The 16,004-nt window shown below is 43.5% G+C and overlaps 1 protein-coding gene across 3 annotated transcripts in view; it reads left to right on the top strand.

Moving 5' to 3' along the window:
• LOC121536649 (TRAF3-interacting protein 1-like) overlaps window positions 1–15,240 on the top strand; it is a 40,457-nt gene extending 25,217 nt beyond the window's left edge. The window contains exons 7-16 of one of the 3 annotated variants that reach the window (XM_045206546.1): window positions 2,632–2,655; window positions 2,824–2,902; window positions 3,029–3,043; window positions 3,251–3,335; window positions 4,102–4,188; window positions 4,478–4,598; window positions 6,073–6,109; window positions 6,590–6,666; window positions 14,143–14,366; window positions 14,748–15,240. In XM_045206546.1, the coding sequence (XP_045062481.1) occupies window positions 2,632–2,655; window positions 2,824–2,902; window positions 3,029–3,043; window positions 3,251–3,335; window positions 4,102–4,188; window positions 4,478–4,598; window positions 6,073–6,109; window positions 6,590–6,666; window positions 14,143–14,366; window positions 14,748–14,913 (915 nt within the window). In that variant the 3' untranslated portion in view covers window positions 14,914–15,240. Of the gene's footprint in view, window positions 1–2,631; window positions 2,656–2,823; window positions 2,903–3,025; window positions 3,044–3,250; window positions 3,336–4,101; window positions 4,189–4,477; window positions 4,599–6,072; window positions 6,110–6,589; window positions 6,667–14,142; window positions 14,367–14,747 lie in introns of all 3 variants that reach the window. The other 2 variants (XM_045206545.1, XM_045206547.1) reach the window with 2 other exon arrangements.
• Window positions 15,241–16,004: the final 764 nt, after the last annotated feature.

Raw genomic sequence — 16,004 nt, 5'->3', positions numbered from 1 at the left:
TAAATGTTGATAATTTTAAGTGGTTCTGAGTGCAATATTTACATTTTCATTCTCCCACATCTGGTTTCTCACACCCTGCAGGTGACATTTACATTTAAGTCATTTAGCAGACGCCCTTATCCAGACCGACTTACAAATTGGTGCATTAAACTTAGGATAGCCAGTGGGACAACCACTCCTTTTTTTTATTTTTATGGGGGGCGGGGGGGTAGAAGGATTACTGTTATACTATTCCAGGTATTCCTTGCTCAGGCGACCTCTGGGTCTCTCTGCCGCCTAGGGAGGGTCTGGTTATTTGACTTGGCCCTAGTGATGGTGCAGGCAGATATTGGGGACTGGCTGTGGTGCCTCCAATTCCTTGTTTTTCACTCCCTGCATTAGACCATCCATCCCCCTTGATCCCTCTCTGTCTAACCAGTTTCACTCCCCCTGACTGATTGGCATACCTGGTCCCCCTGGGAGGGGCCCCATTGGCAGGGCCTCTTGAAGACTATTCACCCTGCCTCCAATACGCCCCGGTCGGCCTCACTCTGAGTGAGACCCAGTTGACCCTTCTTTTATTTTACATTTGAGTCATTTATCAGACCATCTTATCCAGAGTGACTTACAGGAGCAATTAGGGTTAAGTGCCTTGCTCAAGGGCACATCGACACAGCTTGTTCACCTAGTCGGCTCAGGGATTTGAACTAGCTACCTTTCGGTTACTGGCCCAACGCTCTTAACCGCCAGCCTACCTTTCGCTTTTGAGGCCCTTCAATTGGAATGAGTACACTTAAGTCCTTTAGTGAGTGTCCATTACTGATGTTTAGAAGTTGAATTTTAATTAGTTTGTTTTAACCGTAAAATGTGACTGCCTGTTGTGTATTGTCCATCGGTGTGACATAATGTACTATGGAGTGATGCCAATAAAGGGGAAAAAAAGGTGTTTTGAACAAAATGTAAAAATGAGGCAGGTAACATCATAGGAAACTAATAGCTTTTTATCTAGGTTTTTGTCAAATTACTGTGAGTCTTACTCAAATTTAATGGGGAGACAATTGGTTGTTGTCTTTATACAAGGAACGTTTTTCAATTGAAATTCCAGAATATGTTTACGGATTTAAAAACAAAAGTAACTAATAATGAGTACAAATATTTTTGAGAATCATTACACATTTTTATATTAGCATTACATATGTCACACCAGAGGACAAATTCAATGCATTAAATGGTTAATTAAATTGGATTTAAAAATTCAATCAAAGGTGGCCACAACATTTTGAATTGTTTAGACATATTTTATTGCTACTCTATGTTTTTACTTTAATCTTTAGAATAAATAATGTTCTTTTGTTTTGGCCTACCCTAATGTAAATTCCTTGTTTATGCTCCCATTTATGATCTTGCCCCATCACTGTGTGTGTGTCATGGCCTTAATGCATGTGTACTCTCACCTTCAACCCCAAGGCTGAAAATGATAAACAGGAGGAGGTAGCTACATGCCTAATAATACTGCAGTTGCTCTGAATGTGTTTGTGTTAGTATAGATGCTAATTCACTCGCTTGCTTCATTTCACTTCAAGGGCTTTTAATCCTGGCTTGTTGCTAGGATAGAACGCATTAGGTTTTTTCTGCAACTTTGACCAAGACAGCTGTCATCTGCAGCACTCTGCATTCATTGAGAGATTAGTTATATTTAGCACACTCTTGGTTTGTGAGGGTTTCCAGTCTATTGCTTTATCTTCTGTTTTCAACTCCAGTATTGTGCCAGTATTTCAGTAGAATTTCATCATTATTTGTCTAGGCTAGCCTATATTTGATCAAATAAAGAACTTATACTTGGGAAGACTAACCGTGGCACATATTTGAGCTGGTCATAAGCCTGCTGTTGTTTTTAGCATAGAATAACTTCAGGAGCTTAGCAATAATGACGGAGCTACCCTGCTCAACTCTTAAGGGTGCATCACACATATTTGTATCTTTCTTTCCAGTACCACCAGAGATGGAAAATAAATCGATACATTTTCTGAGAAAGATATAGACTACTGCTACATCCATGAACTGATGTTGAATATGCTTTAGTTGTGTGGCACAAATTTGACTTAGCTAAGGTAGAACACTTGTAGTAGCACATAGTCATAGATTAGGACTAAAGTGTCATCCATAGAAATAGAAAAACGGGCCAATAACATTTTAGAGACGGGGCTAATATAATCTATTTCTATGCTGCTATTAGTGTGATAATGTTTGATTCTGTGCTTCTGTGCTACCAATGGAATTATCCACAAAAGCCTATTGATGATACATCTGAAGAGGTATCCCTTCTTTGCCTGTCTAGCCTAATGCCCCATAGTCTATCGCTAGAGCTATTTAGCAGATTCAGAACTGCGTTTAACTCGGTATTACAGTATGGCTGCCTGATAGGTTTACCTACTTTAACATAGCGCTGTGAGCATTTTCAGTAGTTTGTTTGGCTGTCTTAGCATAGCTTGTCAATCCATGCTGTAAAAAATTAAATAAATAATCATAGCAGCTTGGTTTCCTACTGCTTTACCTGCATTGTAGCTCCCTTTGGTGGAATGTTCGGACATAGGTCTGGATTCAGTTGGGCTAAGCAGATATTTACCCAACGCTGTCTTTCTCTGTTTATAGACAGCAGAAGTCACATACAAGCAGGTAACCTCTTATTTCTAAAGAGGGGCTGCCTGTGTCCTCCTTTTCCTACGAATGACCCTGCATGTGTGCATCATGTTTATAAGTGTGTACACATGCTCTCCATCCTGAATTGGACACACTTACCCAGTCATTTTCCCCTCCCATCTCCTTTCCCTCTCCTCTCCTCAGTCTGACAGTCCAGCCAGAATACCTCGGCCTTCATCTGCCAAGGGGCAGAGGCGCAGGCCCAAAGCAGGAGGCCAACAAGGTAACCCCCCTCCAACCCCTCCGCTTCTCTGGCCTTTCGCTAAAGTCATACTTCTGTTTACACCATAATATGAATAGATAAATAAAATAGATACAAATAATTGTTCTGTTGCCTCTTTTCCAGAAGAGTCTGACAGTGAAGGTGAGTATTTTTCTCACCGCACCATTACCGACTCTCAGTAGATGGTGCTGGTGTTTTTTCCATTTAGTGGTCCAGGGTGGACATTTCTATGCTTCTCTGTTCTAAAAGCCCTAGCCATCAGTAGTCCTAGTTCTTGCTATCAAGTTCATCGGATGTTCCAATTAAAGGTGTTAGAAGGTGTGTTCTCATGTCGGCATCTTGTTGTAGATGGAGACACTCCGTTGGCAGAGAGGCCGGTCCCCCTGGAGAACGGAGATGCCACAGATGCAGTGCCAGCCCACATGGCGCACAGGTCTGTGTGTTGACAGCTGATTAAGCAAATTAGCAGGGTTTGAGGGCACTGCTCGATTTGCACAGTCAGCAACAATAGAAACAGTCTCTCCCATAACCTCTCAGCTTTTGGCCAATTTCCTCTGTGTGACCGAATAAGTTGTGTAACATGCCTAGCGACGTGTGTTTGCATGCTACAGAACTCCATTCACTGATGCAAATCCTCCACTTTTTCCTTTGATCAACTGCAACACTCAGCTGGAGCACTCTCTCTTTACACCACAACGAATTGCTCTGCAAGTCCCCACTCTTAATGATCGTTTTCTCAGTGTAACATAAAACGCATGACTGTCCCATTGTGAAGTAACTGACTGACTGAATGAGTGTTGCCATAGAGCAGCAGGGTTTCTCAACTCTAGTCCTGGGGACCTCTGTATGTTCAGGTTCTCACTACAACCAAATACTGCCTTTTAGACTCAATAAACTGGTCAGTATTTTATTATTCCAACTAAATACAGTAACTTTTTACCCTGTCCTGTTCCTGTCTACATGTCTTTGAAGATGTGTGATTCTGTGTCTTGGTTAAATGGTTGTCTTTAAACAACCAAACAGTTGACTAATTACTGGTGTAATTGATGCTCAATTGGTGAAGAATTCAGCGTACACAGCGGGTCCCCAGGATCAGTTTAGGGAAGCACTACTATTTATTTGTAATCGAGGATATTAGTGAGTTGCCGTACTGGCTGGCTGATCTTTCATTATTGTGGCCCATCTTATCTCCCCAACAGGAGGATACCTCGGCCCAGCAGCGCCCGGCCCGCCCCTCCTCGGGTCAAGAGGCAGGAGAGCTACACTGACGTGACCCCAGCTGAAAGGTGACTTCCCCTCATACATTTTACTTCCTGTGCCACTATGAATTATACAGTAGTCAGCATAGCAGCGCTGTATTTAGCAGGGCACAGCATTTTGGAACTTTTCGAAATATTTGACGTAGAACAAACATGCCTCTCTGACATGTAGATTTAGGAGTCACATAAGCTCTATTTTTGACATTTTCTATCTGCAGCATTCCACAATGTTTACCTACTGAACTAGGCTGAGAAAATGTTTTGTACTTTGCACCATGGCCTCCTTCCTCTAAACCCCTGTGTGTGTGTGTGTAAGGCTGACCAGTGCCAAGCCCCTTGCGGCCGTCATCACGGAGGGGAAGAAGCTTTCTGAGGATGAAGATGAGCAGTTTGTGGTGGTGGAGGCCACCCCTCCTCCCCCCGACATGCCCGAGATGGTGAGGGAGCACATACATACATGCATTCGGAAAGTATTTGGACCCCTTCACTTTTTCCACATTTTGTTACGTTACAGCCTTTTTGTAAAACTGATTAAATTGTTTTTTCCCTCATCAATCTACGCACAATACCCCATAATGACAAAGCAAAAACAGGTTTTTAGAAATGTTTGCAAATGTATACTTTAAAAGAAACGGGAATATCACATTTACAAACGTATTCAGACCCTTTACTCAGTACTTTGTTGAAGCACCTTTTGGCAGCTGTTACAGCCTCGTGTCTTCTTGGGTATGACGCTACAAGCTTGGCACACCTATATTTGGGGAGTTTCTCCTATTCTTCTCTGCAGATCCTCTCAAGCTCTGTCACGTTGGATGGGGAGTGTTGCTGCACAGCACTATTCCGGTCTCTCCAGAGATGTTTGATCGGGTTCAAGTCCGGCCTCTGGCTGGGCCACTCAAGGACATTCAGAGACTTCTCCCGAAGCCACTCCTGTGTTGTCTTGGCTGTGTGCTTAGGGTCGTTGTCCTGTTGGAAGGTGACCCTTCGCCCCAGTCTGAGGTCCTGAGCGCTCTGGAGCAGGTTTTCATCAAGGATCTCTCTGTACTTTGCTCCGTTCATCTTTCCCTCGATCCTGATTAGTCTCCCAGTCCCTGCCGCTGAAAAACATCCCCACAGCATGATGCTGCCACCACCATGCTTCACTGTAGGGATGGTGCCAGGTTTCCTCCAGATGTGATGCTTGACATTCAGGCCAAATAGTTCCATCTTGGTTTAATCAGACCAGAGAATCTTGTTTCTCATGGCAAACTCCAAGCGGGCTGTCATGTGCCTTTTACCGAGGCCCTTCTCCCCCGATTGCTCAGTTTGACCGGGCGGCCAGGTCTAGGAGGAGTCTTGGTGGTTCCATACTTATTTCATTTAAGAATGATGGAGGCCACTGTCTTCTTGGGGACCTTCAATGCTGCAGAACTTTTTTTGTACCCTTCCCCAGATCTATGCCTCGACACAATCCTGTGTCGGAGCTCTACGGACAATTCCTTTAACGTCATGGCGTGGTTTTTGCTCTGACATGCACTGTCTATTGTGGGACCTTTATATAGACAGGTGTGTGCCTTTCAAAATCATGTCCAATCAATTGAATTTACCACAGGTGGACGATAATCAAGTTGTAGAAACTAGCAAAGAGTCTTTATACTTATGTAAATACGTATTTTTCTTTTTTTATATATATAAATTTGCACACAAAAAAAACTGGTTTCGCTTTGTCATTATGGGGTATTGTGTGTAGATTAAGGAACATTTTTTATTTTAATCTATTTTAGAATAAGGCTGTAACGTAACAAAATGTGGAAAAAGTTAAGGGGTCTGAATACTTTCCGAATGCACTATATCTGTTCAAGAGAAGAAGGAAGCAGCATTGGTCATTCTGAATCTTTCTTATGGTTTCTTCACTATTTGGTCCTTCCAAAGGAGCCAACAGTGGAACTCCAAGGCGATGAGAAACATGGTGAGGAATCCTACAAGCCCAACAATCACTTAATTTGACATTGTAGGTGCTTATCATTTTAGTAGATATTGCTAGATCTTTGCCAGGGTTTGTATCTTAAAGGAGCAGTCTGCAGTTGTTCTATCCCTTTTCAGACTTTTATATTAATGATATACCCATTGATTCTTGAAGAATATACCTTATAAATACCTCATGAGCTTAGTTCAACTGTCTTACCCCATCAAAACCCAAAATATACGCTTGTTTTACTCCAATGTGTGTAAACTGCAAGTTTGATCTCATGAATGTTCAGTCCTTGCATCCATACCTCTGTCAATGAATTTGAGTGGTTACATTTCTCCAGCCCCATTCCTCAGCTATTTACCAAAACAGTGGTGGGTTACCCGCTTTGTAATTATTTGAACCTCAGGTTGCCACTTTTAAGGATGGTTAAAAATTGCCAACATTTTGAAAAACGAATGAACCTTTTTTCATCCACAGGTGGGCTGGTGAAAAAAATCCTTGAAACCAAGAAAGACTTTGAAACGTCACCATCATCTCCAAAGTCCAAAGAACAGGTAAAATGTCAGTGGTGTCCTACAGATGTAGTGATCTTGATCTCCACTAGAGGGCAATGCAATGACAGCAAAACGACTGTGTTCCAAGTCATTGGCTCTCATTCCTCTCCCGTGACTCAATTCTAGACATTTTACTACCTCTCAATGAGCGTACAAACTGTTATTTCTTGAAATTCAGTATCTTAGGATGTGGGGTTGCAAAACCCATAGCATACAGTCTATTAGCTAAATAAAGAATCTTACAAATGGAGTGAAGAAGTGTAATTGCAAAAAACATTGAACATTTTTATCTCCTCAGTTGAGCTAGAGAAACAACAACATAAAGTGGGTTGATTACATCAGCGAGAATAAAGATTAAATCAGCGAAATGTCTCAACCCTTTGTTGTAATTGAATGTGGTTTTCTCATTTAATGTTTTGTAAGTGTTTTTGGCTGAGAAAGCATTGCGAAAATGCATCCAAATTAGGCTTATCTAGCTCCGTCTCAACAACCAGTTTGAGAGAAAGTATGTTTTATTTTCATTTCCCCCTCATCTGTCTAGTTCACATGCCTAATGTATGAATTTGATAATTATAATGGAAAATTGATTTGAATCAGCTGCACTGATTTCATGCCAGCTGCATCATTTTTAAGAGACAAAAGCAATAATGTGGATTTGACTAAATCTACTAAACTTAACTACATTTCCTTTCTGGTGTGATTAAAAGTCTTCCTGCATCCCACTTTTCTACCTTGGCCTCCTGCGTTACCTCTCCCTGTGATTGAAACATAAACTCCACATTTCATAGTTGATAGATTTTACATTACTCTGAACATGACTTCCAGTCTGACGTAACACCATTATTGCCGCCCCTCTGTTCCCCCAAGCGTGTTTATTGGCCAGAGAGGGCTCCCACAGTCAATATTTGGATAGTGAATCGGAATGAAGGCCTCTTGGCCATGCTCCATCGGTGTGGGTTGTACGACGATGCCTGTTTTGGGTGGTCCTTTCAGACCAAGTGTGCTGCTCCCTCCACACTCTGCCCAGCTGAACCACCCGACTCTGATGGATACTGTGGTTTTGCCTGTTGCTCATGCAAAAAGGCTCTGTCTACCCACCCACTTCCTGAACCCATCCCTCATCCATCCCTGTTCTCCAACGATGTCGTCTGTCCCAGGCCAGCTGCTAATGAGCGGGGAGCGGGAAAAACGAGCGCTCTTATCTACATGACGTGTGCCAGGCTCCGTCCAGTGTTACGGCTCCAACATGCATTTAGCTCATAGCGACGCAAATGGAGCCCCCAATTTCCAGCTTGCTTTCGGATGGACGGCTCCCCCGCCCACCACCCGCCCCAACACGTCAGATTTCACTGCGCCCCCCTTTCCTTGCAGTCTTCATTACAAAATAATCCGACTGGATTTCCCTTTGGTTTCCAAATAATCAAATGAGCTTCCCCCCCCCCCCTGAATCAGATGTGCCGGGGCTTTCCAGTGCAACCTGAGCACAGTCCACAGGGTTATCCTAATTGACTTAATGCATCCTAGTCAGTTTTTGGGATTCCAGGCCCCTTATTAAAGGGCATCTAATGAGAGGGGGGGCTGTGGGTTGCTGGGGCACTCTGCAGTCCGAATGGAAGGTAGGTGTACTCGTACGAGCCACGCTATGCGCAACCCCCACCTCGACGTTACTGGCCTTGCCTCGCTCGCTGTATAAAAGACTATAATGGCTTCCTTCCTGACATGAAAGGGTTGACGGTCAGTGTAATAGAGACGTTGCTCTCTTGTAATCACAGCGGAACATGGAGGGTTAACAAATGTAAATATTGAGCTTCCCCCATCCCCCGGTTTGACAGGTCTGAAATTACAGCGGGCTGTGATTCATTCTTAAATGCTGACATTTATCAAACATTTTGCCATATCCCGCAACACAAAATGCACCATAGAAGAATTTGCTGTATATTTATGAGGATGACCTTGCCGAACACTTGTATATTATTCTAAGTTACATCTCGGCACACATGGATGGCAGATTGAGAATCACGGAGGAGAAGTGCCAGAAAACTCTCGGTAGAATCAGCAGGACAATAAATAGTCCAATCCCCACCAGGCCCGTGTCTTCCTAAACATTCACCTTTTTTTTGTGGAAACGTAATGAAATGACCCTGCAGCATTCCATTAGCCATATTGTCTTTGCACGATTCCAGTGGAATGAGAAAAGGTTTCTGAAAAATACCTTTCTGAGCCTCGAAGATTGGACTCCAATGCAGACCATGGCGTTGTAGGTCCTATTTTTCTCAAGTCGCTTTGATCACGTCAATCGATTCCAACCCCAAAACCTTACAAGCTAGAGGTCTTAGCAGCTTCAAGCTTTGTGATGTAGCCTACTTGGTCACACAATTTAATCAAGCCCTTTTCCCTGTCCCCAGTCTTTTTCAGGGGGAGTTGAGGTTCCCACTTGTACCCCTGGGTTCAGGGCAGGGGGCTCAGCTGTGACCCCTCGGGGCTACACACTGACCCGAACATCCTGTAACTCCTCTCGCCCTTAGCCTAACTCTTCACCTCACTCCTAGCTATTGTTTTTATGTCATTTTTTATGACATTTGGACTATGTCTTTCTCCTGGAAAAAAAATAGCAAACCTCTGAACAACACTGGACTAATCATCATGCTGTAATACCTAGCAGCTCCTTGGCTCACCTCTGAGTACCTCTCTGGGGATGCAATTCAGGGCCCTTGGGTAGCCTGCATTGTCTCCAATTTAGAGCCAGGAGGTGGATGGGTCTCAAAAGTCTAAAGTGAAGTCATCAACTCCTCGTCTCCTTTCCTTTGCCTGCGCTGATCTGAACACAACTATTTTTAAAGCAATATCGCAAAAGCCCAAGAGAGCCAGGAGAATTGTTAATTTTTTTAATAAACGTGGGGATGAAGGAAATGAGACGAGGAAATCCAGTTGAGACTACTGGGACCATAGATCGACACTGGAAATTGAAATTGTCATATACCCTAAGTATGTCATGCTATTCACCACAGAAACGTTGTTACACTGTTGCTGTGTGCGGTTTATACGTTTGTCGCCTGACGTTTCAGTAGACCCATAATTGAGGTTGATAAAGTGGCTTTATTACATCAGTCTGGAAGCCAATACTCAGCTCTGAAATGGTCCAGTGGTGGGTAAATTAATGTTTCTTTAATTAATGACGCCCAAGAGGTTGGTAGGGTCTCTAACAGGTTTCACGCAGGCAACCCATTCTTCTTTTCAAAGCCTTACTTTGAAGACTGTTATTCTCCCACCCCCTCTTACCAGCTCCTTATAACAACTCCATAAATCATGTGCTTTGCATGCATTCCCTCATTAAGCAAGTTAGGCATCAGAGGGTTCGGCTGAATTCCACGTTGCAGCGCAGCAGCCTGCCCTGCAGCCAGGCCAGGAGGTCTGTGAGGAGTTTAGATCCAGCTCTTAGTCCCCGGCATGAGATTAGAGGCCCATCAAACCCAGTTTCCACAAGACATAATAAAACATTCTGGTACTTGTATGTTTGGAGTATACTCAGCAACACATTGTTTACAATGCGAAACCAGAGGGAACTGAGTAGATATTTTTCCTTGCATATTCTTCTGCAAGGAAAAGCATGATTGCAAATTATGACGTATCCCTGACAACCTCTTATCTGTATGGATTGACTAGGGGCTCCTAGGAAAAACCATGAAAGGTCGATAGAAAAGGAATTGATGCGCAACACTCAGGTCTCTGGGTACCACCTGCTCCCAAGAAGGATATGCGGCTTGGGTATCCACCAGTGGCGGTCGATGCCATTTAAGATTAGACTATTTCTTTTTTTTATGAGCATTGCCTTATTTCTATTACAGCATATTGGATGACTGTCATTCATATTTCATTCACCCAGCTCAATGTAACATCGATATGTTTAGGCTACTACATTATACTCGAATTTGCCCTATACCCATCTTGAGGTTGCTACAACCTAGCCTACAAATGAAAGTTTATAACGTAGGTGCACAGGTCAAGAGACAAATTGGAGTAATCGAGGTGACAGACAGTGACACATACCGCCTTGCACACTCTTGCCTGCATCTGGATGATCTAGGGTGTAATCATTAGTCCAAACAGTTGGAAAACGCTAAGTCTTGCAACTAAAACTAGGTTTTATTGGACAAATTCAGGTAGGTCCATCCCCATTTTGTGCTGTTTGCTTCGTTTAAGAAAGGTTTTGCAACAGAATTGGCGGAATGAATACACCCCTTATCACCCGCACACACAGTTCACTTTCATAGCAGCCATACAAACAGCATCACATCTACACACTCTCCTCCTCTCACATTTTCCCTTCGCTTGTGGACTTCAGTGCACAACACAACAGCTGTCTGTGACCAGGTGAAAGAATCTCTCCAAGCCAAACCTTCATACCATAACCGCTACACACAGCCTACATCGTTGTTACGATATTAGCTAACGTCATAGTCAACATAGCTACTAGAACTAATGCGCTAGTAAACCCACAATCCAAACCATGTGTACAATCACACAGTAGTGTACAGCAAGCATTTTAGCAGTTACATCGGCGGGCCCCAGTGACGATACATTTATAAAATCGAAAGCTTATCTTGAATTGGAAGTGTTGGATAGCCTTAGCCAGCTAGCTAACATACATATAATTCCTCTCTGTTTGAGTCAGGTTGTTGAGTAGGCAAAATTAGCTAGCTTAAGTGAAACTGAAACTGAAAAAGACATACAACGAAATATCGCTCTCCTGCTTCTCCTTAATTTTTAAAGAAATGAATTTGTTCAACTATTGTCTTTCTCTCTACTCTTCACATTATGCACTGCAGTGCTAGCTAGCTGTAGCTTATGCTTTCAGTACTTTATTAATTATCTGATCAGAGGGACAACATTGGAAGGTTGGAAGACGTCCTTCGGAAGTCGTCATAAGTACTTTGTAAGTCTATGGAAGGGGTGAGAACCTAGGAGGCTCATTGTTTCGTATTGAAGTCAATGTACCCAGAGGAGGCCGGAAAATATCTGTCCTCCAGCTACCCCATTGTGCTACCCTACAGAGTGCTGTTGAGGCTACTGTACACATTCATTGCAAAACAGTGTTTTAATCAGTTATTTGGTGACATTAATACATTTAGAATAGTTTTATCTATAAAGGACAACACATTTTTTTCCCACTATTTTTATTTTTATGAAATTCACTGAGTAGGATGGTCCTCCTCTGAGGAGCCTCCACGGCCAACAGAGCTTCCGTTACTGACTTTATGAGCTAATGGGAAAACCTGCCTCCTCACCCTTCCTCCAGCCACCGGACTCAAAACAAATCGTGTTCTTGGGTCAGGGTGAAGAATAGCAAAAATAGGAGCGCGTTGGGCTTGTAGAGCCCGACTAGAGGCCCTATAAAGGGCTGATTTTATGCTCGCCGGACAGAGTGCACCATGCAGACCAGGGACGGGTTTTCTTTTTAATGTTTTCCTGGTTTTCTGAGGGGTTGAGGCTGTGCAAGTGGACAGCAAACAGAGCAGAGCCCGTGGGGGCTTCCGCAGTGCTCCACCATGGCCGGCGGGCTGACTGAGCCGCGGCGTGTTTGTGTAGCCGCAGTGTTCACTGGGCCGAGGGGAACGCCACCCACATTGCAGACGACGATTAGACATTTCAATCCTCACACACTTTGCAAACCACAGAGGGAAGGGAGGGGGAAAAAATGAGGCAGCTTGTCAGACATTTTTGCTGGCTTCCTGAAGGAAAGGTAGATAGAGTTGACATTTGAAGTGTTATTATTATTATTATTTTTATTTGATTTAAAAAAATTTTACAGTTTAGTTCTATGTAGTTTAGTGTGTTTCTAAGCTGAAATTATTGAGTTGGCTTCTTTTTATAAGCTGAATGATAAGAAGCTAGCCTGTAATGAAAGACAGTTGGTCTGTTTTGAAGGGGAAGTTGTTGGATAGTTTACACTGTCATGTAGCGGGAGTGTGATATCTCCGGCCCCGTAAAAGCAGGTGTTTCGATCTGGAGGCCAGAATGACACATTGGTTCAAGAGTTTAACTTGAAAAGGGCCATAAGTGTAGTAGTTGTTACCGAATACTGTAGTAAAATAACTTCACTGCCACAGCCTGTTACTAAAATAAACAACGGGTTTAAGTCCACAGGAGTGTGGGTGGGTCCCATTTAGTGTGTGTGTGTGTGTGCCTGTAGTGCCACACACACACCAGCCTGCAGACCCAGCTGAGTAAACATCCCTGGCCCTCACTGTGCCAAGGGGAAGCCCTCCACCCCCCTCCCCTCCCTCCCATCCTGGGGCTGAGGGGTGACTGTGGCATAGCAGAGCAGGACTCCCCAGCCACATACCATACAGAGGAGGCCTTCACCAGCCAGTCCCCCCACATTAGCCAGCATAATTCAGCCACGCGTTTGATATTTATATACACAGCCTAGGTTTGTATAATTCCTGCCTAACATTTTTAGCCTTGAAATCCTAAACCACTAAATGCAGCCCTGCGACTGGCTCTGTACATTTGATACTTTTTATGTGATTCGGTTGAAGTAGCCTCTGGTAGAGTTGAGAGGAGTGTGTGCATGCACATTTGCAAGTGTGTGGCAGTGGTAAAGAATTTGAGCATTATTACAGACATCCAAAAAGTATGAAGAGTTGCTTTCCAGCACATAATTTCATCACTTCGTGGGACAATAAAACTAGAAGAGCCGAGTGAGTCATTTTGACTCTATGAATTTTTAATTCAAATATCTCTGCCATTTTTAAAGTCATGCCCCCCTCCGTCCTTGACTTAAATAACTATATTTTGATATCACAAACAGAATGTGTCTAAGCAGTTTTAAGATGATTTGTTTTGTCCTACAGAGTGACAAGATGTTTTGATTTCTATATAATATCAGATAGAGCAGATTTCTGAGGTTTCTATTGGCAAATACCAAAAAACAAATATTTGATGTCTGCTGTTACCCAAGACCTTCATAAACACAACCAAAGGATAAAAAAAATTATATAGCATATATGACATTTATTTATTAGACTGTTAGGATGTTTCAGGCAAAATGACTGCTCATTTGCTCAAAGAGGTGTCCCTTGAGTCCCTGCTTTATTTTAGTGATAAAGGCTTGCTTAACTTGGCCTCAGAAACGCTGAGAAACATCAAGCAGTAGAAGGGAATTGGTTTTCTCCCATTCCACGGCCACCCTATAGACTTTAAAATTCAAGATCATCAATCTCTTTTTGGTTCTCTCCTCCACCTCTCCATTCATCTTTTTTCTCCTCTCATGGATGTGATTTTTCTGGAATTAATCAAGATTTCCTGCATTTCGAAATGTATCCTCCATTCACATATAATTGAAACTGATTGAGCCAAAATCCAGTTTTTTTTATGTTGTAGTAACAATCTTTCTTGGCTTCTCTCTCCTCCATCCATCTATCCACCCCTTCTCTCTATCCCTCCATCCATCCTTCCCTCCCTCCTTCTCTCCAGACCCAGAGCCTGGTGTCGGAGGCATCCAGGAAGAAGGAGCGGGACCTGGTGTCCAGGGAGATTGAGCGGCTGCGCTCGTCCATCCAGACGGTGTGCCGCAGCGCCCTGCCCCTGGGCAAGATCATGGACTACATCCAGGAAGACATGGACGCCATGCAGAACGAGCTGCACAACTGGAGGAGGGAGAACAAGGAGCATGCGCAGGCCCTGCTGCAGGAACAGAGGTTAGAAGGCTACACACACATCATACATAAACACACACACATCATACATGAACACACACACACTAAAGCAGGGTTCTCCAACCCTGTTCCTGGAGAGCTACCGTCCTGTAGGTTTTTGCTCAAATCCTGCGCACCTGACTAATAATTAGTTGGTTGATAAGCTGAATCAGGTTAGTTACAACTGGGGTTGGCGCGAAAACCTACAGGAGAGTAGCTCTCCAGGAACAGGGTTAGAGAGCCCTGCACTAAAGCCTGGAGGAAGGAAAACAAGGAGCACACACAGGCCTTGCTGCAGCAACAGATCTGAAAGACCACCAACACACATTCTCACACACACACGACATGGCGTACATTATATATTGGCGTGCATATCTTTTCCAGAGTGACGGACAGCGCGGTGGAGCCTCTGAAGGCCGAGCTAGCCGAGCTTGAGCAGCTGATCAAGGAGCAGCAGGACAAGATCTGCGCCGTCAAGTCCAACGTCCTGAAGAATGAGGACAAGATCCAGAAGATGGTGACCAGCATCAACTTCTCCTCGCGAATATGAGGGGGAGCCAAGGTCCAAATCAAGAATTACCCCCTTTAAAAAAAGCACAGAGCGTTCAGGGTTAGCCTGGTTCTTACTTAATCTGGTAACATCCGAAATGATCAAGGCCTCAACTGCACTTTTACACACCCACACTAACTGACTGGTTAGGAGAGAGAGTGTTCGAATTCAACCCCCTAGGGAGGGAGAGAGCGAGAGACGCATGTTATTTTGCTAGTGTTCCATCCACTTTAAGGTGATTGACACACCTTTACTACACTGAACAAAAATATAAACGCAACATGTAAAGTGTTGGTCCCATGTTTCATGAGCTAATAAAAATAACATTTTCCATACGCACGGAAAGCTTATTTCTCTCAAATGTTGTGCACACATTTTAGATCCCTGTTAGTGTGCATTTCTCCTTTGCCAAGATAATCCATCCACCTGACAGGTGTGGCATATCAAGAAGCAGCATGATCATTACACAGGTGCACCTTGTGCTGGGGACAAAAGGCCACTCTAAAATGTTTCGTTTTGTCACATAACACAATGCCACAGATGTCTCAAGTTTTGAGCGAGTGTGCAATTGGCATGCTGACTGCAGGAATATCCTCCAGAGCTGTTGCCAGAAAATGTAATGTACATTTCTCTACCATTTCTTTCAATTGACTGATTTCCTTATATGAACTAACTTAGTAAAATCTGTGAAATTGTTGCATGTTGCGTTTATATTTTTGTTCAGTATAGTTTCTTGTTTTTCAACATTACCTACTGCATGCGTTGTGGGAATAAGGCTTGACCTTGCTTGAAGCTGTGAAAGAGCTCCAAAGAGCACATGGACCAAGTCAATACCCTCCACATCTACGTGATATATAGTTGATACACACATCTGTAATATTTAAACATGTCTGTCAATTAACAATTCTGTTTACCTGAAGCTTCTTCAAAGCCTGTACAAAGCAATAGATCTGAGGTTTGCTGAGGGGCTAGTGACACCACGAGCAGAAGACATGGCAGTCCTTTGACTCTTCCTCCTGTCAACCACTATGCTAGTCCCAGATCTGTTTGTGCTGTCTGGCCAACGTCAGCAAGACCTCAAAAACAGACCT

The sequence above is a fragment of the Coregonus clupeaformis genome, chromosome 23 (assembly GCF_020615455.1).
Source record: "Coregonus clupeaformis isolate EN_2021a chromosome 23, ASM2061545v1, whole genome shotgun sequence".
Taxonomy (NCBI): domain Eukaryota; kingdom Metazoa; phylum Chordata; class Actinopteri; order Salmoniformes; family Salmonidae; genus Coregonus; species Coregonus clupeaformis.
The sequence above is the reverse complement of the archived record's forward strand: the minus strand, read 5'-3'. Positions and strand labels throughout refer to the sequence as shown.